The 22,861-nt window shown below is 43.6% G+C and overlaps 1 protein-coding gene across 2 annotated transcripts in view; it reads left to right on the top strand.

The window, feature by feature from the left end:
* Positions 1 to 1,884: 1,884 nt before the first annotated feature.
* Positions 1,885 to 22,861, top strand: part of TRPM6 (transient receptor potential cation channel subfamily M member 6) — a 143,246-nt gene continuing 122,269 nt past the window's right edge. For both annotated transcript variants that reach the window (XM_029055529.2, XM_029055527.2), the window contains exon 1: positions 1,885 to 2,075. Coding sequence is in view for 1 of the 2 variants with exons in the window: in XM_029055527.2 (XP_028911360.1) it covers positions 2,067 to 2,075 (9 nt within the window). In the remaining variant the exon portion in view is untranslated. The remainder of the gene's footprint in view (positions 2,076 to 22,861) is intronic.

Genomic DNA, 22,861 nt, shown 5'->3' with positions numbered 1-22,861 from the left:
GCCCTTTTCAGCTCACCACACAGGAGTTGTTTAGGTGTCCCACTGTCACCCATTCTCCTTGCGCTCAATAAATATTGATTGATTGATGTCCTGTCCAGCAAAGCTGACTGAGTTCCCGTCCTGCTTGGCTGATTATCTCTTCCAACCACATGATGTTGAGTGTGATTCTGTGATAACGCAGGGGTTTACTCAGCTCTTCATCCTGGCAGAAATAGACCCCTCAGTCAGTCAATTGTATTTATTGAGCACTTACTGTGTGCACAGCACTGTACTAAATGCTTGGGAGACTATAATATAATAATAGACACATTCCCTGCCCACAATGAGCTTAGAGTCTAGAAGGGGAGACAAACATTAATATAAATAAATAAATGACAGATATGTACATAAGTGCTGTGGTGTTGGGGGGTGGGGGATGAATAAAGGGAGCAAGGCAGATGCAGAAGGGAGTGGGAGATGTGGAAAGGAGGGCTTAGGGAAGGTTTCTTGGAGGTGTGCCTTCAGTAAGGCTTGAAAGTCATTTAAGAAAGCCTGGACCCACAGTTGGATAGAAGGTTCGTGATGGATTCTTAGAGGGGGAAGTTAGGGATGTTAAATGGCTCATCCCTAAGCAGGGAGAGGACTATCTCTAAGCATTCTTCCCTTATTGCTACTGTCAGACACAGAATGCTGGACTGAATGGACCACTGGTCTGACTCAGAATGGCATTTCTTCTGAGTCTATTTCCTAAGGAAAGTCATCCAGAACAATGTGAGAGACATCATTTTTGGAGAAAGATTACGGTAGAGAAGGAAGGCGGGGAAGCCTTTGGGACTTTAGTGAATGTTATTTTTATAGGAAAGTATGAGAAAGAGCAAAATGAAATCAAAGTGCTTAATACAGTGTTCTGCACACAGTAAGCGTTCAATAAATATGACTGATTGAAATCTTACCACGGAATCCAAAAATCTTACCACGGAATCCAAAATCTTACCATGGAATCCAAATGGGCAGATGGGTCATGAATTGTAGTAGAAGAATCCTAGAGCTACAGTGCTCTGCACACAGTAAGCGCTCAATAAATACGATTGAATTAATGAATGGAAAAGACTGTAAGCCCGTCAGTGGGCAGGGATTGTCTCTATTGCCGAATTGTACATTCCAAGTGCTTAGTACAGTGCTCTGCACATAGTAAGCGCTCAATAAATATTATTGAATGAATGAATGAATCTTCATCAGGGCCAATCCCCTGCCTCCAGGGAGGTGAATAATTACAACATTCAGGGCAGAGTTTCTAATTCTTGCTTAAATCTTCTTTGGAGGCTATTCTAGTGTTTCAGTCAGTCAATCGTACCTATTGAGAACTTACTATATATAGAGCACAGTACTAAGCGCTTGGGAGAGTACAGTACAACAGAATTAGCAGACACATTCCCCACCTATAACGATTTTACCGTCTACAGTCTTAATAGTCAAGATGCAACAGACAGAAGCCCCAACAAGGGGAGCCAAACAGGAAGCACTAATCGTGATTTCAAGGATGAAAACGAAGAAGTATGAAGCAGATAATCCCTTCTTAATCCATTCATTCAATCCTATTGAGCGCTCACTGTGTGCGGAGCACTGTACTGAGCGATTGGGAGAGTACCGTACAACAATAGACACATCCCCTGCCCACAGTTGTGGGAAAAAAAACCAAAACGTTTTTATCAGTCCGGAAGCAAAGCCACAGCTCTAGGTGGCAATAGATACCCAGAAGAGAAAGAAACAGATTGCCCCTAAAATTTCAGAATGTGACGACACAAATGTTAATCATTTCCTTACTTGAGTCACAAGTTCCTGGTTACAAAGTGAAATCCCTCTTGTAGTTTAACCAGTTATAAGCAATTCAGTCTGTGCTTGCTGCTCATCCAGCAGTTTCTCCCCTTCAGGCTAAGCACATGGAAATTTGCAGTTACTCTTTCTCAGCACTATTTCCATTAGTTGCTACCGTAAGCTTGGCTTTATCTGATTGTGCTGTGGATGGAAACTTCATTCTAAAATTCAATGGCTGAAGGCTAAGTGAAATTTATGCGTTCACTGGGGGAATGAGGAGGGTAAGTACCTGTTTCCTATTAGGAGTAATAATCATTTTTGTTACTTTTTCTATTTCTTTTGAGAGATTTTATTGGCAGTAAGGTAAGATGTTTCATGTTTTTCAGATTTTGTGTTATAAATAAACATTTGGGATTAATCAGTGGTTTAATTTCTCAGGTTTGTGTTAATTTAAAAAAAGCTAAAAGTGAATTAAAATGCATATTTTAACACTGGCACAGATGAGACCGTTTTAGTTTTTTTTTTAATTATTAAAGGAACTGCACATTAGTTACTATGAATATAATTGAAATGCCTTTATGCTTTGAAGTAATGTTTAAAACAGTTTGAAAATAGGTCTGCAATTATCCCCTTAGATTAATGCAGGACAAAATCCTTTTAATGGTATAACTTTACAGATTTGGTTGTTCCTTCCATTAAAACAGAATTAAAACAGAAGCTTCCATGAGGCTAATTTGTACAGCTTTTGAAAACTATGCGATTTTACTTCCAATAGCAACATTGCTGTTTTATGGTTGGGTACTTATATATGTTTTATGGTTGAGTGTTTGGGAATTTCTTTCTTGAAATAATCACAGCAGGGGAAAAGATAACAGTTGATTAATTTTTTTTCTTGCAAAATCATTTTGACAATTTAAATTGGAGGGAAAAAAATCACTGTTACTGGATTTCCCCTCTCCCGTCTCAATTGTTGTGCTCCCCTCTCCATTTCAAGAAAAGCTTAACGGTACACTTATTTTACTCTTTGGGTCATGATAAAGTTCATATTAGTCAACAATAGTCCTCTGAATGCAGGACATTTCACGTTCCTGTTTTGTGATTCCAAACAAGTAAAAGACGTGATCCCCGCTTTTGAGTTTGGCTTAGTGGAAAGAACAAGGGCCAGGGTGCCACAGGACCTGGGTTCTAATCCCAGCTCTGCCACTTGCCTGCTGGGTGACCTTGGGCTAGGGAAGCAGCATGGCTTAGTGGAAAGAGCAAGGGCTTGGGAGTCAGAGGTCATGGGTTCTAATCCCGGCTCTGCCGCTTGTCCGCTGTGTGACTTTGGGCAAGTTACTTAACTTCTCTGTGCCTCAGTTACCTCATCTGTAAAATGGGGATGAAATCTGTGAGCCCCACGTGGGACATCCTGATCAGCTTGTATCCCCCCAGCGCTTAGAACAGTGCTTTGCACATAGTAAGAGCTCAACAAATACTACCATTATTATTATTAGGAGTCAGGGAATGTGGGTTCGTATCCCACTCTGCCACTTGTCTGCGGTGTGACCTTGGGCAAGCCTCTTAACTTCTCTGTGCCTCAGCGACCTCATCTGTAAAATGGGGATTAAGACTGTGAACCCCACATGGGACAACCTGATTACCTTATATCTACCCTAGCACTTAGAACAGTGCCTGGCACATAGTAAATGCTTAAAAAAACCCATAACGATTATTATTATTATTCACTTCTCTGTGCCTCAGTTTATTCACCTGCAAAATGGGGATTAAATACCTATTCTCCCTCGTAGTGAGACTATGAACCCCATGTGGGACAGGGACTGTGTAACCTGATGGTTTTGTATCTACTCCAGTTCTTGGCATGTAATAAAGGCTTAACGTATACCATATTTATAATTATTACTATTATAACAGGGAAGACAAAAACTGGTTGAACCCACTTTGCTCTGGCTCTGAGTGAGATAAAAATCTCACCCAGAGAACAAACCCAAATATAGTCATATAAACACAATTGATAGAAACCGAAAAAGAGTCTTGGCTAACTAAAACTGCACAGTTATGTTTTCCAGGACTAACACTTGTGCAGGAGGAGGGAGGGCAAAGATATCAATTGATGATTACGACCGAAAGGGTTTTATCTAGAAAGACCTCATTGAGGATGTGTCATAAGCAGAGGTCTGAAGGAAATTAAACAAGCACTGTTGGAGAGAAGGGTGGAGGCCATTTCAGAAACTGTAAGTATAATGTTTCAGAGGTGAGGGAGAGCAAAGCATGTTGGGGGCAGGAAATGAACACAGCGCTGTAGTAAGAAGTGAGGACAGTCATGTAGCGGTGGAGGTCAGGGAGGAATTCAAGACCCAAATCTGTATTTATAATTTAATTCTCAAAATAATAGTTTAAAAAGGTGATTCTTACAATTGTATGCAGAACAGAGAGGAATGGGGGCCAGCATGGAGATTTTGGCAGTGGTCTAGGTAAGGTAGGCACTGAGGGGCTTTGTGGATCCCAGGAACCTAGACATAGTAAGAGCTCAACAAATACTACCATTATTATTATTATTATTATTATGACACATGTGATGAGTCACGTGTTACACCAGGCTCACACCATTTTGTGGATGTTCACCTGAATTTAACGTGTTTGGGGGAAGAGGATCCATGACCCCCAATATCCCACTTGATCTAGAGCCTGTGTTTTCCCTTCCGGTTTCTGTGAACATGGGTGCTGCTTCTGAGTCGTGGAACTCAGCAGCAGATGCAGAAAACATAAATACCAAAGAAATATAAAGACATCTGGATCTGAATTGGACAGCAGACAGATCAGCTGAAAACTGGGCTGTCAATATAAACCTGGACAAATAGCCACCTTAAGTCGGCATATATGGTGGTTTAGTGCTGGGGTAGAGGCAGATGGATCTCCACAAAGCCATAAAGGTATACTCCACAAAGCTATTAGGACTTTTTTCCTCTTAAATGGTATTTGTTAAGCGCTTACAATGACCCAGACACTGTACTAAGCATTGGAGTAGATACCGGCTAATAATAATGATAATGTTGGTATTTGTTAAGCGCTTACTATGTGCAGAGCACTGTTCTAAGCGCTGGGGTAGATAGAGGGTAATCAGGTTGTCCCACGTGAGGCTCACAGTCTTAATCCCCATTTGACAGATGCGGTAACTGAGGCGCAGATAAGTTAAGTGACTTGCCCACAGTCACACAGCTGACAAGTGGCAGAGCTGGGATTCGAACCCATGACCTCTGACTCCCAAGCCCGTGCCATCAGGTTGGACACAGTCCGTGTCCCACATGGGGCTCAGAGTTTTAATCCCCATTTTACAGATGAGGTAACTGAGGCACAGATAATAAAGTGACTTGCCCAAGGTCACATAGCAGACAAGTGACGGATCCGGGATTAGAACCCATGACCTTCTGACTCCCCGGCCCGTGCTCTTTCCATTAGGTCACACTGCTTCTGGTTTTAATGTTAGGGGTGGAGGGGAGAAAGAGGAGTTGAAGATGCTTCCTAGGTAACCAGGCCTAGGAGGGTGGTGGCATTATTGATGGTGAGGGGAAAGTTTGTAAGTTCCTCTGTCATATTGTACTCTCCCAAGCTCTTAGTACAGTGCTCTGCAGACAGTAAATGCTCAGTATATACCGCTGATTGATTGGATGGAGAGAGGGCTAGAGTTGGGGGCATCATTCGTATGTCAGTACTAATAGATACAAATCGGATCTACGGTTCTTTATGGTTATGACGTAGGGCTCAGTGTGTCAACATGCCTGATGTGCTATATTTTGGGGATCCCAGAGGAAATTGGTGCAGGATGTGCAGAGCTGCTGGAAAGAAACTGGATTGTGGAACCACTGTCATTTTCTGATCCCCAAATCCATCCAGCAGCCTGCCAGGCTGCGGGGGGGCTACCCTGAGACAACTGAATGGACTTGGGGATGGAGCTGGGGACAGGGTTGAAAAATGTGAAATGTTATCTAATGTGTTCTGTCAAAGTGCCTGGGGCAGGCTTGAAGGTGAGACTCCAGGTGCATGTCTCAAAAATCCTCTCTTTTGGGTGCTTAATATTGTTTGCCCAGATTTGGTCAAATTTGATTTTTCTCCAAAGTTATCTTCAAAGATATATCTGCCCTATGCAGACGTAGCCTATATTTCCATAGAAAATTCTAGCCTGTAGTTACTGAGGAGTATATTGCTTTCCAAACTAGAGAAGCAATGTGGTCTAGTGGATAGAACATGAGCTTGGGAGTCAGAGGACCTGGGTTCTAATCCTAGCTCCTTCACTTGTCTGCTGTGTGACCTCTGGCAAGTCACTTCACTTCTCTGTGCACTTTGCGTCTGTAAAATGGGGATTAAGACTGTGAGTCCCATGTGGGGCACGGCCTGGGTCCAATCTGATTAGCTTGTATCTACCCCAGTGCTTAGTTCAGTGTCTGGCACATAGTAAGCACTCAACCAATACCACTGAAACTAGTGTTGCTATCCAGTCTTTAACTGGATTAAACAGTGAACTACTCATTCTCTCTCATTTTTTTTTCTTTTGCTTTTCCTTTATCCCTCAATTTTTCTCCTAGTGTCCCCTCTCTACCACTCTTCTCCCTGGTCCTGTCCTCCTTTGTCACTCTCTCCGCTATTTGTACATTTTTAGAATTGTTAACTTACCAGAAAGTATTACAGAACTGGTTGCAGGGTTATTGAAGTGCCTCACAGATTTATTGAGCTCTCTAGAACGGTTTATGGTTAAGGGCTTCAGCGCATACCTCAGAATAACCTTTGTGCTTCTTCCTTGATAACAGACTTGTTTACCAAGTCTACAAACAGGAAAAGAGAAAGATTCACCTCTTTCTAATCTTTACATTTTAAAGCTGCCTTGTCAAATGTTGAATTTCCAATTCCATTTTTTATTTCTCATGATTTGCCTTTCTGTGCCTTCCTCAGACAGAATTTTCCACTATTTTTAATGTGACGTTTCTCTTCATTTTTTTCATTTTACTATTTTTTAAAAAATATGAGTGACTTCCTGCTTTTCAAAAATCCAATCCACTTCATCGCCCCCCTGTTTGTTTCTGCCTGTGATTGATCATATCTTCTTCTTTGCATCCCTTGATCTGGTTCCCTTGGCCATATTCCTTGGCGCCACCTGAAAGAGTGATGTGGTTTTTGCTTTTCCCACTCCCCCCCACCCCCCCAACCTGTGCCCCAGTTTTAGTTGCTTACTGTTCTATTTCAATACATTGCCTTAAAGTAGAAGACTACAAAATAAAACTTTTTGTTAGCTTTGCAAGTAACTGAAAAAAGTTTACCAAACTACATGTTTCTCTATCTTGTAAAATAAATTCTTCTGTTTTAGTTTTAGCATAAGTCATTACCTTGGGCAAATGGTTGAAAGAGATTTCAATAGCCTTTCTTTACTGTTTAACAATGATCCTTTGGGGGTGTGGGGTGGGGTGTGTGTGTGTGTGTGTGTGTGTGTGTGTGTGTGTGTGTGTTTGTTAATCATCCTTACGGTATGCAAAGGAAAACACAAGCACCAGATTTTGATATTTGTCCATTCTCCCACTTAGTTTTTTTTGTATGATATTTGTTAAGCACTTACTACTTGCCAAGAACTCTATTAAGTGCTGAGGTAGATACAAGCTTATCAGGTTGGACACAGTCCATGTTGCACCAAGAGGCTTTAATTATTCATCATATCTTTTGCAGGGCAATACGAAAAAGGAAAAGTGCCAAACTATAAGGGTTTATTTTAAATATTTCCTAATCCACTGGGACGTTTAGTGCCTTGTGGTCAGGGAGCAGGTCTACCAACTCTGTTACACTGTCCTCTCCCAAGTGCTTAGTACAGTGCTCTTCACACAGTAAGCACTCAATAAGATAGAGTGAGTGAAGCAGCAATCTTCTAAGTACAGTTTTCCTCACACTTCAGAGTGTTCCTGGGATCTGAGCTAAACAGCAGGAAAGAAAAATATTTAACCAGAAGCAGAATCAGAGAGATCGCATCAAAGAATTGAAGACCTCCCTGCTGATGTCCCAGGTGACCTGGAGAAAACATCTACCAAAGCAGCTCAACAAGGAACAACCCACTTGCGGCCCTTGTTGAAAATATGAAATCAACACACAGTTGTATTTTGTGTGTGCATGTTTTTACATCCATATTTTGGGGTGTGTACCAAGCAGCCTGACCTAGTGGATAGAGCCCAGGCCTGGGCATCAGAAGGACCTGGCTTCTTAATCCCGGCCCCACCACATGTCTACTATGTGACCTTAGGTAAGTCACTTCACTTCTGTGGGCCTCACTTACCTCATCTGTAAAATGGGGATTGAGACTCTAAACCCCCTTGTGGGACAGGGACTGTGTCCAATTCGATTACCTTGCATCTAACCAGAGCCTAGAACAGTAAGCGCTTGACAATTAGTAAGCACTTAACAAGTACCATAATTAATTTCCATCTTCTAATAGGGAATACTGAAACAGAGAAAAATCTAGTGACTTTCCTAAAGAGGGTCCCTGAACTCGGTATCGTGTTTTGGGCCACTGAGGAGGAATTTCAATTAGGAGTCAATGATTAAGAAATCCTGATTTACTGTCAAGGAAATAGTGAGGGATGATAAATAGATCCCTGCCTTGAATACCTGTCACTGTGGTGGAGGAGTCAAGTGCCTAAGATCAGATGGTAGCTGTATCTAAGATACACCTTTTGCTACAAGGGGTCACTACGGCTATTGTGGGGGCTGTTCCCACTTCTGTGAATCACAAAGTGGCCACTACCTGGGGGCTAGTGGTGATGCCAGTTCTTTCTTGTTTCCCTTCCATCAGTTCCACCTAAGCTCTCATTAGTAGGATCTTCTGCCTTTATTAACCCACATGAATTTGGAAGATTACCAAGGACTCCCAAACTCCTCTTTGGCAAACACCAAGAAAACATACTTGGTTCAGGAGGGCTCTGGCAGAGCAAATTCTAGAAAGCAGCAGAGTGTGGACTCTCTTCTATTAAAAAAATGGCTTTAGAATAATATTAATAATAATGATAATAAAGGTATTTGTTAAGCACTTACTATGTACCAGGCACTGTACTAAGTGGTAGGGTGGATACAAGCAAATTGGGTTGGACACAGTTCCTGTCCCACATGGGGCTCACAGTCTCAATCCCCATTTTACAGATGAGGTAACTGAGGCACAGAAGAAGTTAAGTGACTCGCTCAAGGTCAAACAGCAGACAAGTGGCAGAGGCAGGATTAGAGCCCATGACCTTCTGACTCCCGGGCCTGTGCTCTATCCATTATGCCATGCTGCTTATTGTTGCAGAGGGGAGAAGCAGAGGATGGAACCTCAAAGATCCCATTCAGGATCTTTCCAGAGAGACAAGGAACTACTCCCGGTGCTGGCTTTTTGACTACTCTATCATAACTTGTACAATGTCCCTATGAGGCAAATAGCACAGAAGACTCCCATTTTGCACATGGAGAATCTGATTACGAACCAGTGAGGTGCAGTGACTCAGTTGGGTTCACTCATGATGTCTGAATGACTCTCATAAATCTATGCTTATGCAGCTTTAAATTGGGCAATTAAATTCCACATTACTGATGACTCTGGAATGATTTTCCACCTGGTGTAGCATTGCGTAACTGTTTAGGTGTGCAGAAAGGAACTTTTCTTCTCTGTGAAGCTCTTGGTTGTTTATGCTGGAGGTAAGATACATTACGTGATGTTAAAATTGAGGTTTTTCCAAGGATAGTTTAGAACCCATCCTAACCCTTCCTGAACATAATGAAGGAGAAGGAGGGTTGGTTAGGATGGTGATGATGTAGGCTTGGAGGATTCTTTCAGTGCTGTCTACGTTGAGGAAAAGCCCATGTAGAAATCCTAATATAAAGTCCTGCTTTTTGCTTGTAGAATTCTCATTTAGTTCTGTACTGTTTATTGCTTCATGGCTTTGCAGCAGTGACTTTTAGCCTAGTGGAAAGAGTAGGGGCTGGGGAGTCGGAGGACCTGGATTCTAATCCTGGCCCTGCCACTTGTCTGCTGGGTGACCTTGGGCATGTCACTTCCCTTCTTTGTGCCTCAGTTGCCTCATCCGTAAAATGGGGATTAAATCCTATTTCCTCCTAGTTAGACTATGAGCCCCATGTGGGATAGGAACAGTAACCAACCTGATTATCTTGTATCTATCCCAGAGCTTAGTGCAGTGCTTGGCCTTTAATAAGCATTTAACAAATGCCATTTAAAAAAAATGCAGGAGCTAAGACCATGCTTTTGTCTGGTTCTCAGTGGTATTTATTGAGCACTTACTCTGTGCAGAGCACTGTACTAAGCATTTGGGAGAGTACAGTAAAGTTGGTAAACACAATCCCTGCCCTCAAGCAGCTTCCTCTTATTTTTTATAGGGCCTCATCCTTCACGGCATTTATTAAGCACCTTCTGGATGCATGCCATTGTACTGAGCTGCCAGGGAAGAATACAAGAAAAGAGAAATAAGGCACAGTTCCTGGCTCTCAGAGGGCTCACAGTCTAGGAGTGGGGTGGGGGGATTGGTAAAGGACATATGAGGAATAATCAAAATACATAAAGAAAAACAAGAGAACACAAGGACCATGCATGATAAACATAAAAGCTCAAGAATATTGAGGTCGAAGGAGCCATTTTCCAGTGTCTAATAGGCACAGCAGTCACATGCTTAACATTCAAAAATTTAGAGAGGGCTCATGCGGCTGCTGCTCGAGTCCTTCCCAGACTTGCTTAGACAGGGCAGGCCGGGGGCAGAACCCCAGATCGATGCTTAGTGGGTGGGTTGCCGGGAATGAAGGAGGGGACAGCTGGGGGCAGGGAGGTGGGGGGAAATCCCTGACTTCAAAGTTTGGTTCTTCAGTGGTGGGGGAGGGCCAAGGCCTTGTTGATGGTTCTGGAGTCTGTCAGCTGGAAACTTCTAGACTGTATACTCTTGTGGGCTGGGAATGTGTCTACCAACTCAGTTCTATTGTACTCTCCCAAGCAGCTGTACAGTGCTCTGCACACAGTAAGTGCTCAATAAATACAATTGATCAAGTTCTTCTCTCCCCTCAACCCCCGGGAAGACCATTGTACTGTTTCTATTTCTCAGAAAGTAGTTCTTTCTCTTGTGTTACTACTGGTAGGGACAGAGACTTCAAAGATGACACATTGCTTTACTCTACTAAATTAGGAAGGTTCTAAAGGTGGATCATTTAGTCCTTTGGGAATGAATGGTAAGAGTTCCATATTTTGACTTTTAGGAGGGAGTAGTAATAGGATATGCTTTCATTCATTCAGTCGTATTTACTGAGCGCTTACTGTGCGCAGAGCACTGTACAAAGCACTTCGGAGAATACAACATAACAATAATCAGACACATTCTTTGCCCACAGTGAGCTTACAGCCTAGAGGACAAGCTGTCCAAGGTCACATAGCAGGTAAGTGGTGGAGCTGAGATTAGAATCCAAGTCCTCTGACGCCTGGGCTTTTTCCACTAGGCCACACTGCTTCTCTAAACCCAAAGTCTCAGTGGTGGGGCATGAGGGAAAACCCCCAGGGATAGAATAATTTTCAGCCAGTGAGGGGCAGAAGGGTAATGGGGAAACGATAATGACCTGCTGGGGGAGATACAAGCTAATCAGGTTGGACACAGTCCCTGTCCCACATAGAGCTCACAGTCTCAATCCCCATCTTACATATGAGGTAATTGAGGCACAGAGAAGTTAAGTGACTCGTCCAAGGCCACACAGCAGGCAAGCGGCAGATTGTTAATCAGGACACACTGGGCGGATATGGGAATCCAAGATCTCTGCCATGTCTGTAGGTTGGGTCTGTTCTGCCCTCTGCCCCCCAGGCCAGAATATTTGATAAATGGTAGTGCAGAAGTTAAATCTGAAGATAGAAGCTTCAGATTGAGAAGCAGCGTGGCTCAGTGGAAAGAGCACGGGCTTTGGAGTCAGAGGTCATGAGTTCGAATCCCAGCTCTGCCACTTAGCTGTGTGACTGTGGGCAAGTCACTTAACTTCTCTGGGCCTCAGTTACCTCATCTGTAAAATGGGGATTAAGACTGTGAGCCCCACGTGGGACAACCTGATTCCCCTGTGTCTACCCCAGCGCTTAGAACAGTACTCGGCACATAGTAAGTGCTTAACAAATACCAACATTATTAACATTATTATTAAGCTGACTTTGAACTATGAAAACTTTGGGTTATATGATACTGAAGTTTCAACAAACCCACTTGGCTGCACTTATACTTACTTGTCACATAGACCATCTTGGAGAGAAATGGGATCCCCAGTCATTTAGCTTTATTACGCCTGCCTCTGCTCTCAAAAAGTAGGTTAAGACATTCCATGTAATGAGGTAAGACAGTAGTGAAAGTCAAGATGGTCATAAAAACAAATCAGTGGTAACTTATTTTTATATTTAAGAATTGGTACTTTAAATCAATAAATCAATGTTGTTGATTGAGCACTTTGTGCAGAACACTTGGGAGAGTGCAATGCAATAGAGTTAGTAGACACGTTTCCTGCCCACAAGGAGCTTATGGTCTAGAGGGGGAAGACAGACATTAAAAAACTGATGGATACGGACATAAATCCTGGGGGGCTGAGAGTGACGCAAAAAGTGCTTAAAGGGTACAGATCTAAAGGCAAAGACAATGCAGAAGGGAGAGGAAGTAAGGGAAATGAAGGCTTAGTAGGGGAAGGTCTTCTGAAGGGGTGTGATTTTAATAAAGCTTGAAGGTGGAGAGAGTGGTGGGTTTGTTGTATATGAAGGGAGAGGACATTCCAGGCCAGAGGGAGGAGTGGACAAGGGGTCGACGCTGGGCATCGACCCCTTGTAACATCGACGTACATCAAGTAGGATGGCATTAGAGGAGCAGAGTGTGTAGGCTGTGTTGTAGTAGGAAATCAGGGAGCTAAAGTAGGAGGGGGAGAGTTGATTGAGTGCCTTAAAGCCAATGGTAAGGAGTTTCTGTTGATGCGGAGATGGATGGGCAACCACTGGAGGTTCTTAAGGAGTGGAGAAACGTGGATTGAATGTTCTTTTAGAAAAATGATCTGGCCAGCAGAGTGAAGGACTGGAGTGGGGAGAGACAGGAGGCAGGGAGGTCAGTGTGGAGGTCGATGCAGTAGTCCTAGTGGGATAGAATAAGAATTTGGATCAACATGGTAACAGTTTGGGTCCCTGCTGGAGGGCACAGATCATGTCTGCCAATGCTACTGTACTCCCTAGGTGCTTAGTACAGTGCTCTGCACACAGTCAGGGCTTAATAAATACCATTGATTGTAGGCTTGAAATGTCCCCCTACTTTCCCTGCCTTCCATGTTTCTCCTTAGTCTCTCAGATTCTCATGGCAGCTGAGGTGCTCCTTTATGAGGCGAAGAGAAAGCCAGAGAACTAGGATAACATAACTAGGGCCACGTCCTTCCCAGGAACCAGCATTTCAACCCCCTCTTCTCTCCTCCTCTTCCCCCCACCTCCTCCTCTGTCTCATCACCACCATCAGAAGAAGATGAGTTCTTCTGGCTGTCAGGGGTGGCCTCTCATTTTTCTCAGCTTGGTTAACCCTAACTTTTGCTTACTCTGATGAGAAGTGTTCCACCCAAAGCTTAGAGGAGATGTGGAAGTCTTGTGATGATAATAATTGTGCTATTTCTTCATTCATTCAATTGTATTGAGCGCTTACTGTGTGCAGAGCACTGTACTAAGCCCTTGGAAAGTACAATACAGCAATAAAGAGAGACAATCCCTGCCCACAGCCGGCTTACAGTATAGAGGGGGATTTGTTAAGCACTTACTATGTGCCAAGCACTGTACTAAGTGCTAGGGTAGACGCAAGATAATCAAGGCCCACAGGGGTCTCACTGTCTAAGTAGGCAGGAGAACAGGTATCAAATTCCTATTTTCCAGATGGGGTATTGACGTGCAGAGAAAATAAAAGAAATAAAAGACTTGCCCAAGATCACACAGCAGACAAGTGGCGGAGATGGAATCAGAACCCACGTCCTCTGATTACCAAGTCTGTGCTCTCTCATCTAGGCAATACTGCTTCTCTAGTAGAAGAAGCCCCAGATGTGCATACTTTATAATTAGAAGATCAGTCCTCTCTCTAACCACCATATTATATACATATACAGAGAGATAGATTTTATGATATTTGCTAAGCAAATACTGTGTGTCAAGCAGTATTCTAACCGCTAGGGTAGATACAAAATAATCAGGTTGGACACAGTCCCTGTCTCACAGTCTAAGTCAATAATGGTCTTTTAGAGTATTTTTTTTTGTTCTTTTACTATGAGAATAGAAAAGAACTCCAACAACTGACAATCTGCCTGCAATATAAATGGACTGAGAAAAATTCCAGTTATGACCTTTTTGGCATAGCCCAGTGTTATTACCCTTAAGAGATAATTATGGGAAACTGAAGGCCTCTAATGACCTTAACAAATGCTGTCTTAAGAAATTGAGAGTTCCTCCCAACACTTTTCAGAAGCATCTAATGTATAGATTTGCACGCATTAATGAAAATTAATTCTAATTTAGAAATCCATCTTGTAAGAAGATGAGACTAGTATCTGTGTGATATAATATCATAGAAAAAACAAAGCATGGGGAATAAGACAGAGAATATCTACATTTCCCAGAAAACTGACTTGGCAAATGTGCTATTCTCTGCTCATTGGACATAGAGATAGTGCCTGTTGCTTTTATGACTTCAATGATTTAAGTGCCTTTACTTGATTAATAGTTGTTTTTCACAACAACCCTGTGAGATGATCATTTAATTTCTCTGTGCCTCAGTTATCTCATCTTTAAATAGGGATTAATACTCTGAGCCCCATGTGGGATGTGGACTGTGTCCAATCTGATTAGTTTGTATCTACCCCAGCACTTAGAACAGTGCCTGGCAGATAGTAAGTGCAACAAATACCATAAAAAAAGGATAAGGGAATCGTCCCTCTTTTTAGCATATCCCAATGTCCCAATGATCTTCAGGAGTCAAGCAGTTTATTCCCTTCTTCTAAGAGTGGGAAAAAGAATAAACACTATCTTCCTTCTCCCCTGGAACTGATCTAACAGAGGTCAGGCTGGCTAAGAAAATGTCTTTCTACTCCTTGGCTAGCAGAGTCATCCAGAGTAGGAGCTCGTAGAGATATTGCCCTGCAGAATCGTGAGTTCAACTAAACCCTTGACTGCATTTTCCTGGAGCTGAGGTGCTATTTTGAAATTTTAAAAAATCCCACTAGCTCTTATAATACTTTCCCAAGGGCTTCCTTTGTGTGACCTACCCTCAGGCTAGGTTACCTGGACAGCACGTTTTTGCATGATTATCTTTGTTTTTCGATCATTGGTGCAATGTCCTGAAAAATCCTGCCAGGGAAAATACGACTACCTTTCCATTAAGTAAATCTGGCCATTGTAGGAATTTCCATTTGATAAAAGTAGAGCTGGGACCCAGAGGAAATGCGTAAATTAGTCACATTTTGCAAGGAGGTCAAGCAAAGTTACTCTTCTCGGAGCAGATCTGCAGGCGGCACTGCCTAACGCAAGTGGCACAGGACCGGGAATCAGGAGAGCTGGGTTCTAATCCTGGCACTACCGCTTACCTTCTATGTGACTTTGGGCAAATCACTCAACTTCTCTGTGCTTCAGTTTCCTCAGCTGTAAAATGGGGATAAACCAACTGCTCTCCCTACCTTTTATATTGTGAGCTCTGTGTGGGACAGGGAAACTCCGTGTCTGAGGTGACTGATCTGAGTGCTTAATAAATGCTATCATTATTAAGAGGGAAAAATGGATTCCTCCTCCAAAAAGCTTCCAGAAGGGAAGCATCTCAGCTTGCCTAACTGTAGTAGTGATAGAGATGGAATTCTAGGCTCACGGGCCAGAATGTGAGAGTCTGATAGCCGTGACAGCCGAAAAGTGTTTTAAAGTCTGTTGGCTGTACAACTGCAACAGAAAAGAACTGTTTAAGGAGAAGAATCTACAGCATCCAAACCTGTGTTTTCTAGCTGAGAAGAGTTACAAAGGTTCAAGAGATGGATGTTTGGCATGAAGTCAACAACGCTTCTTTTAATTTCAGATACAAAACTGTTTCAGTCCAAACTATTTACTGGATCTGTGCTTGTGCTTTCCCAGATAATAATAATGTTGGTATTTGTTAAGAGCTTACTATGTGCCGCGCACTGTTCTAAGTGCTGGGGTAGATACAGGGTCATCAGGTTGTCCCACGTGAGGCTCACAGTCTCAATCCCCATTTTACAGATGAGGTAACTGAGGCACCGAGAAGTTAAGTGACTTGCCCGAAGTCACACAGCTGCGAGGTGGCGGGGCCGGAATTCGAACCCATGACCTCTGACTCCTAAGCCTGTTCTCTTTCCACTGTGAGCCACGCTGCTTCATCTATGAGCATGCGTGTGACTGAAAAGGCCTATGCAAGACCCACAGTCCCAGTTACATTGTGCTGTATGTTGTGATGCTATGTTCAACGTTTGCAGTGCCTGCTGCTGTTTTCTCTTTTGTCCCCTTGTCTGATTTCCTGAGAAATTTTGCTCAAAATGAGCCCGCCCCCTCCTTTCTTGAAAACAGTACAGCATGCTGGTCTGTCCTGGGCAATTTACTCCCAGTTTTGGAGTCTCCTTAAAATGTTTCCTCTGAGAAGCAGCATGGCTCAGTGGAAAGAGCACGGGCTTGGGAGTCAGAGGTCATGGGTTCGAATTCCGGCCCCGCCACCTCGCAGCTGTGTGACTTCGGGCAAGTCATTTAACTTCTCAGTGCCTCCGTTACCTCATTTGTAAAATGGGGATTAAGACTGTGAGCCTCACGTGGGACAACCTGATGACCCTGTATCTACCCCAGCGCTTAGAACAGTGAGCGGCACATAGTAAGCGCTTAACAAATACCAGCATTATTATTATTACCATTAGTGGTATCTCGATATATGAAGGACAACTATGTATATTTACTGGTTGAAAACTGTTCCCCAGAGTTCCACAATTAGGTTGCTACGTGATAGAGTTAGGAAAGACGTTAAGGGCTCTTAGATTATTTCTAGAGAACAAGTGTCCACTTAAATAACCTGTCTGTGTACATATACCTCATTTGGAATCTTGTCCGACCAACTCAGCAGCACGCCTGAGGAGTGACTGTGTCTGGTCATTCTATTAAAGGGGAACTTTTCTGGCCCAGGGCTTGATACAGGACGTACTTTGTGTCCTGGATTGCTCTAGACTGTCAGCTCCTTGTGGGCAGGGAACACGTCTCCCAAGTCCGTTATATTGAACTCTCCCAAGTGCTTAGTACAGTACTCTGCACACAGTAAACGCTCAATAAATACCACTGATTGATTGCTGGGAACAACCGAGGCTCAGCTCCCTGACCCGTGGGGCAGAGCTCTAGGACTGTCGTCTGGCTTCTAGCACCTTTGGAGTCAGCCCCGGCAACCAATCAATCCAGACACGATCCCTGCCCACAAGGAACTTACTACAGCCTACAGCGCTTTTGTGAGCAGAGCTCTGGGGGCCGCAGTGGGCGGTGGGTCCCGACCACCCCTGAAGGGGACGAGTCGGGGGGGGGGGGGGACGGGGGGGGGACAGAGCCCCCAGGGGCCCCAGACCCTAAGTCACGGCAAGCGGAAGGACAGACACTTCCAGTCTTCAACTCCCCTCCCCCATTCCTTCGTCTTGCAAGAGGCTGTTGGGAGAAGATTGCCTGGTTTTCTGTGCCCTGCCACACCTCTCATTAGAAATTAAGCACTGACTCATTATCTATCAGTCAGTGGTGTGTATTGAGTGCCTCCTGTGTGCGGGGCACTGTACTAAGCACTATCTATTCCTGGGTGATCTTGAACAAACCTACGATATGTAGTTCACGACGGTCAAACCAACATCAGAGTTAGTTGAGCTATAAAGAGAAAAAAACACATTTAAGGCAAAACATACCTGTTATTGTTTACGTATTTTTTAGAGAAAAGTTTCATCAAGTTTCCCTTGTTTGAATTGTGAAATGGAGCCACATTCATTGCCCATTATGTACTTTTATCTGATTTCTAAAATGAACAGTTCAAACCTTTTAATCTCCCCACACGTGGAATTCCCCTGAGGCATCTAATAATTTCCATTGCCCTTCTCTGGTCATTTTATTCTATTTCTTCCATGTCTTCCTTTAGGCCTTTCAAAGCTGGCAAGAATATTTTAACATTGCTTTTTAACCAAACTCCATGAAGGTTGGTTCTGGACACCACTTTATAATTTTAATATGCCTTTCAAAGACCCATTTACAGAGAATCCCAGATATGAAACTCTTCTAAAATCAGGACCTCTGGTTTTGTTATGCAGAATTGCTACTGTAGAAGCTAGAGGTACTCACTATACCTTGATCTCATCTATCTCGCTGCCGACCTCTCGCCCACGTCCATTCATTCTTTCAGTCTTAATTATTGTGCACTTACTGTGTGCAGAGCTCTGTATTAAGAGCTTGGGAGAATACAGCCGTAAACAGACAAATTCACTGTCCACAACCAGCTTACAGTCGAGAGACGGGGAAATGAAAGAGACTGAGAATGAACGGCTAGAGAGATGAGGAGAACCAGGAGATGACAGAGTCAGTAAAGCCAATGTTGGATAACGTTTCCAGGAGAAGGAGATGGTCCACAGGGTTGAAGGCAGTCGAGGAGGATTAGGATGGAGTAGAGGCTGTTGGATTTGGCAAGAAGGAGATCAGTGGTGACCTGTGAGTGTGCGGTTTCTGTAGAATGAAGGGGATGGAAGCCAAATTGGAGGGGATCAAGGAGAGAACTGGAGAGGAATTTGAGACAGTAGGTTTAGACAACTCGCTACATTCATAGAGGAATGGTAGGAGGGAGTTGGGGTGATAACTGGAGGGAGCCGTGGAATCAAGGGAGGGTTTTTCTAGGATGGGGAGTCATGGGCATGTTTGAAAGCAGTGGAGAAGAAGCTGTTGGAGAGTGAACAGTTGAAGATGGATGTTAGGGAGGGAAGAAAAGAGGAGGCGAGAGTTTTGATAAGGTGTGAAGGAATGGGGTCATCCTGCTTCTGTCCTGGAATGTCCTCCCTCTTCACATCCAACAGACCATCACTCTTACAAGGATTTATTGAAAGCACATCTCCTCCAAGAGGCCTTACTCGATTAAGTCCTCATTTCCTCTTCTCTGACTCCCTTCTCTGTCACCTTTGCACTTGGATTTGCACCCTTTATTCACCCCTCCCTAAGCCCCACAGCACTTATTTACATATCTGTCATTTATTTACTTATATTAATGTCTCTCTCCTCCTCTGGACTGTAAGCTCATTGTGGGCAGGGAAAGTGTCTACCAATTCTGTTACATTGTACTCTCCCAAGCACTTAGTACAGTGCTCTGCACGCAGTAAATGCTAAATAAATATGATTGATTGACTGATTGGAGAAATGAGAAATCAATGAGAAATTATTTTTCACTTTCGCATGATATATTAGCAGACTAAGTTGTCCACTCTAAGACCTAAAATGTTGATCCAGGGAGCTGAGCACCATACCAAGTGCCCAGGATGGGGGCATACTGAAGAAGTATGAGCAGTGTGGCCTAATGGATAGAGCATGAGCCTGGGAATCGGAAGGACCTGGGTTCTACTCCCGACTCCCACTAGTCTGCCGGGTGACTTGGGCAAGTTACTTCACTTCTCTGTGCCTCAATTATCTCATCTGTAAAATGGGGATTAAGACTGTGAGCCCCATGTGGGACATAGACTTTGTCCAACCTCATTAGCTTGTATCTACCCCAGTGCGTAGAAGAGTGCCTGGCACATAGTAAGTGCTTAACAAGTACCATAAAAAAAGAAGTATAAAACTGTGGTCCCTGACCTCAAGGAACTAACAATCTACTGAGTTAGAGAGTGACAAAAACCGAGGAAAATACAATAGTTCAAAGCATGAGTAAATATAAATAGTAAGCACAAGTGGATAAACGAATCAATGACATTAATAGCTCTTCCAGTATGCATTGTATTGTCCAGGTTACAAGTCAATGTGTTTTATTTTGAATCCCTTATTCTGATTGGGGTATATACTGCACAGTAAAGAATACCAAATTTGAAATTGCTGGATATGTTAAATATTTCAGGCACCCAGAAGCCTCATTGGATCCTATCTAGGTCTCATTCACTCCCCACTTATTGTGCTCTCCCAACACTCACAGTACTTTGCTATGCACCACATAAGTGCTCGATCAATCAAACACTGAATGGTATTTATTGAGTGCTTACTATGTGCACAGCACTGTACTAAGCACTTGGGAGAGTACAACAGAGTTAGCAGACACATTCCCTGCCCACAATGAGTTAAATGAGTCTAGAGATGAGCCTAGAGAGGGAGACAGACATTAATTTAAATAAGTAACATCTATAATTTAAAGGTCTGTACACAAATGCTTGTGGTATTGAGGGTGGGGCAAATACCAAATTCCCAAAAGTCACAGGTCCAAGTGCATAGATGACACCGTGGCTCAGTGGAAAGAGCCCGGGCTTGGGAGTCAGAGTTCATGGGTTCGAATCCCGGCTCTGCCACTCGTCAGCTGTGTGACTGTGGGCAAGTCACTTAACTTCTCTGTGCCTCAGTTCCCTCATCTGTAAAATGGGGATTAACTGTGAGCCTCACGTGGGACAACCTGATTACCCTGTATCTACCCCAGCGCTTAGAACAGTGCTCTGCACACAGTAAGCACTTAACAAATACCAACATTATTATGACACAGAAGGGAGGAAGAGCTGGGGAAAAGGCTTAATCAGGAAGGCCTCTTGGAGGAGTGTGACCTTAATAATGCTTTGAAGTTGGGGAGAGTAGTGACCTGGTGCATACGGAGGGGGAGGGAGTTTCAGGCTAGAGGGAGGACGTGGGAAAGGGGTTGGCGGTGAGATCTGTTGCCGAATTGTACTTTCCAAGCGCTTAGTACAGTGCTTTGCACACAGTAAGTGCTCAATAAATACGATTGAATGAATGAATAGATGAGATCGGGGCACAGTGAGTAAGCTGGTGCTAGAGGAGCGGAGTGTGCGGACAGGCCTGTAGGAGATCAGTGAGAAGAGGTAGGAGGGGGCGGGCTCATTGAGTCCTTTAAAGCCAATGGTAAGGAGTTTCTGTTTGGTGTGGAGGTGGATGGGCAGCCAGTGGAGGTTATTAGGTAGTGAGGAGACATGGAGTGAACTTTTTTTTTTTTTAGAAAAAATGATCCAAGCAGCAGAGTGAAGTATGGCCTGGAGTGAGGAGAGCCAGGAGGCAGGGAGGTCAGCAAGGAGGCAGATGCGGTAGTCAAGGTGGGATAGGATAAGGGTCTGGATCAGCATGGTTTCTTCTTGGATGGAGAAGAAAGGGTGGATTTTAGTAATGTTATGAGCGTAAAACCTAATGGATTTGGTGACACATTGAATATGTGGGTGGAATGAGAGAGGTGAATCGAGGACAACACCAAGTTTACGGGCTCGTGAGATAGGGTTAATAGTGGTATTTGCTAAAATGATGGAAAAGACAGGGAGAGGACAGTATTTGGGTGAGAAGATCAGGAATTCAGTTTTGGACAGGTTTAGTCTGAGGTGTCAGTGGGACATACAGGTAGAGATGTCCTGAAGAGAGGAGGAAACGTGAGATTTCAGGGAAGGAGAGAGGTCAGGGCAGGAGATATAAATTTGGGAATCATCTGCCTAGAGATGGTAGTTGAAGCCATGGGAGTGAATGAGTTCTGCAAGGGAGTGAGTGTAGATGGAGAATGGAAGGGGAACCAGAACTGAGCCTTGAGGAATCCCCAGTGTTTGAGGGTGGGAGGCAGCGGAGGAGCCAGCAAAAGAAACTGAGAAGGAGCTGTCAGAGAGATAAGAGGAGAACCAAGAGATCTGTTGCCGAATTCACTCACTAAATACCATCGGCTGATGGAATAAATATCACTGATTGCTTGAGCTACTTATTATGCCCTTTATTAAGTGCTTACTGTAGACTGTAAGCTCCTTGTGGTCAAGGATCATGTCTACCAACTCTATTGTATTGTGCCCTCTCATTCATTCATTCATTTCATTCAATCGTATTTATTGAGCACTTACTGTGTGCAGAGCACTGGACTAAGCGCTTGGGAGAGTACAGAACAACAATAAACAGACACATTCTCTCGGGCACTTGGTATAATGTTCTGCACATAGTAAGTGTTCAATAGTACCATTGATTGGATAAATATCATTGATTGGCCTACTTCTTAGGATCTTTCTTAAGTGCTTCCTTTGTGCTATTAGGATAGAGACAAGGTTATTAGATGGGTTAAAGTCTCTGCTCCACACAGGGCTCAAAATCTTTCTCCCCATTTACAGATGAGGAAACTGAGTTTCAGTGATGTCTCTTGACTTGCTCAAGGCCAGTGGCTGAGCTGGACTCACACCTGGGTCTCCTGCTTTTCTTGAAATGAAAATCGAGTCCAAACAATTTGCTTTTGTGTATGCTTCTTGAGGACAGGGATTGTCTCCATGCTCCCAATGCCTAGTGTAGTGTTCTGCACTCAATAAATCAATGTAATGTAATGCAACCAAAAATTACACTCATTGGGCTGGAAAGAAGTTTAAGTGTCCTCCTTCTGGCAGACTTGCAGCTAAATCATCTGAGCTTCTATCCCATTGTTAAAGATCTTCAGGAAAAAAAGATTTAACAATCATCCTTGAAACCTGTTCCAGTGCCTGAAAAGAAGTATAAAGCTTTTACCATCTCACCATAGGCTTTAAAACAGTCAATCACCTTGTCCCCTCGTACCTTACCTCCCTGATTTCATACTCCAACACAGCCTGCACACTTCGCTCTTCTAATGCCTACCCATTCTGCTATACCTCTATCTCGTCTTTCTCCCTGCCGACTTCTCGCCCACATCCTGCCTCTGGCCTGGAATGCCCTCCCTTTTCATATCTGACAAGACGATTGCTCTCCCCACCTTCAAAGCCTTATTAAAAACACATGTCCTCCAAGAGGCCTTCCCCAAGCCCTCATTTCCTCTTCTCCCACTCCCCTTGGTGTCATGATGTACTTGGATTTACACTC

Source organism: Ornithorhynchus anatinus, chromosome X5, assembly GCF_004115215.2.
Source record: "Ornithorhynchus anatinus isolate Pmale09 chromosome X5, mOrnAna1.pri.v4, whole genome shotgun sequence".
In the NCBI taxonomy this organism is placed as follows: Eukaryota; Metazoa; Chordata; class Mammalia; order Monotremata; family Ornithorhynchidae; genus Ornithorhynchus; species Ornithorhynchus anatinus.
Note: the sequence above shows the minus strand (reverse complement) of the source record. Positions and strands in the feature narration are given on the sequence as shown.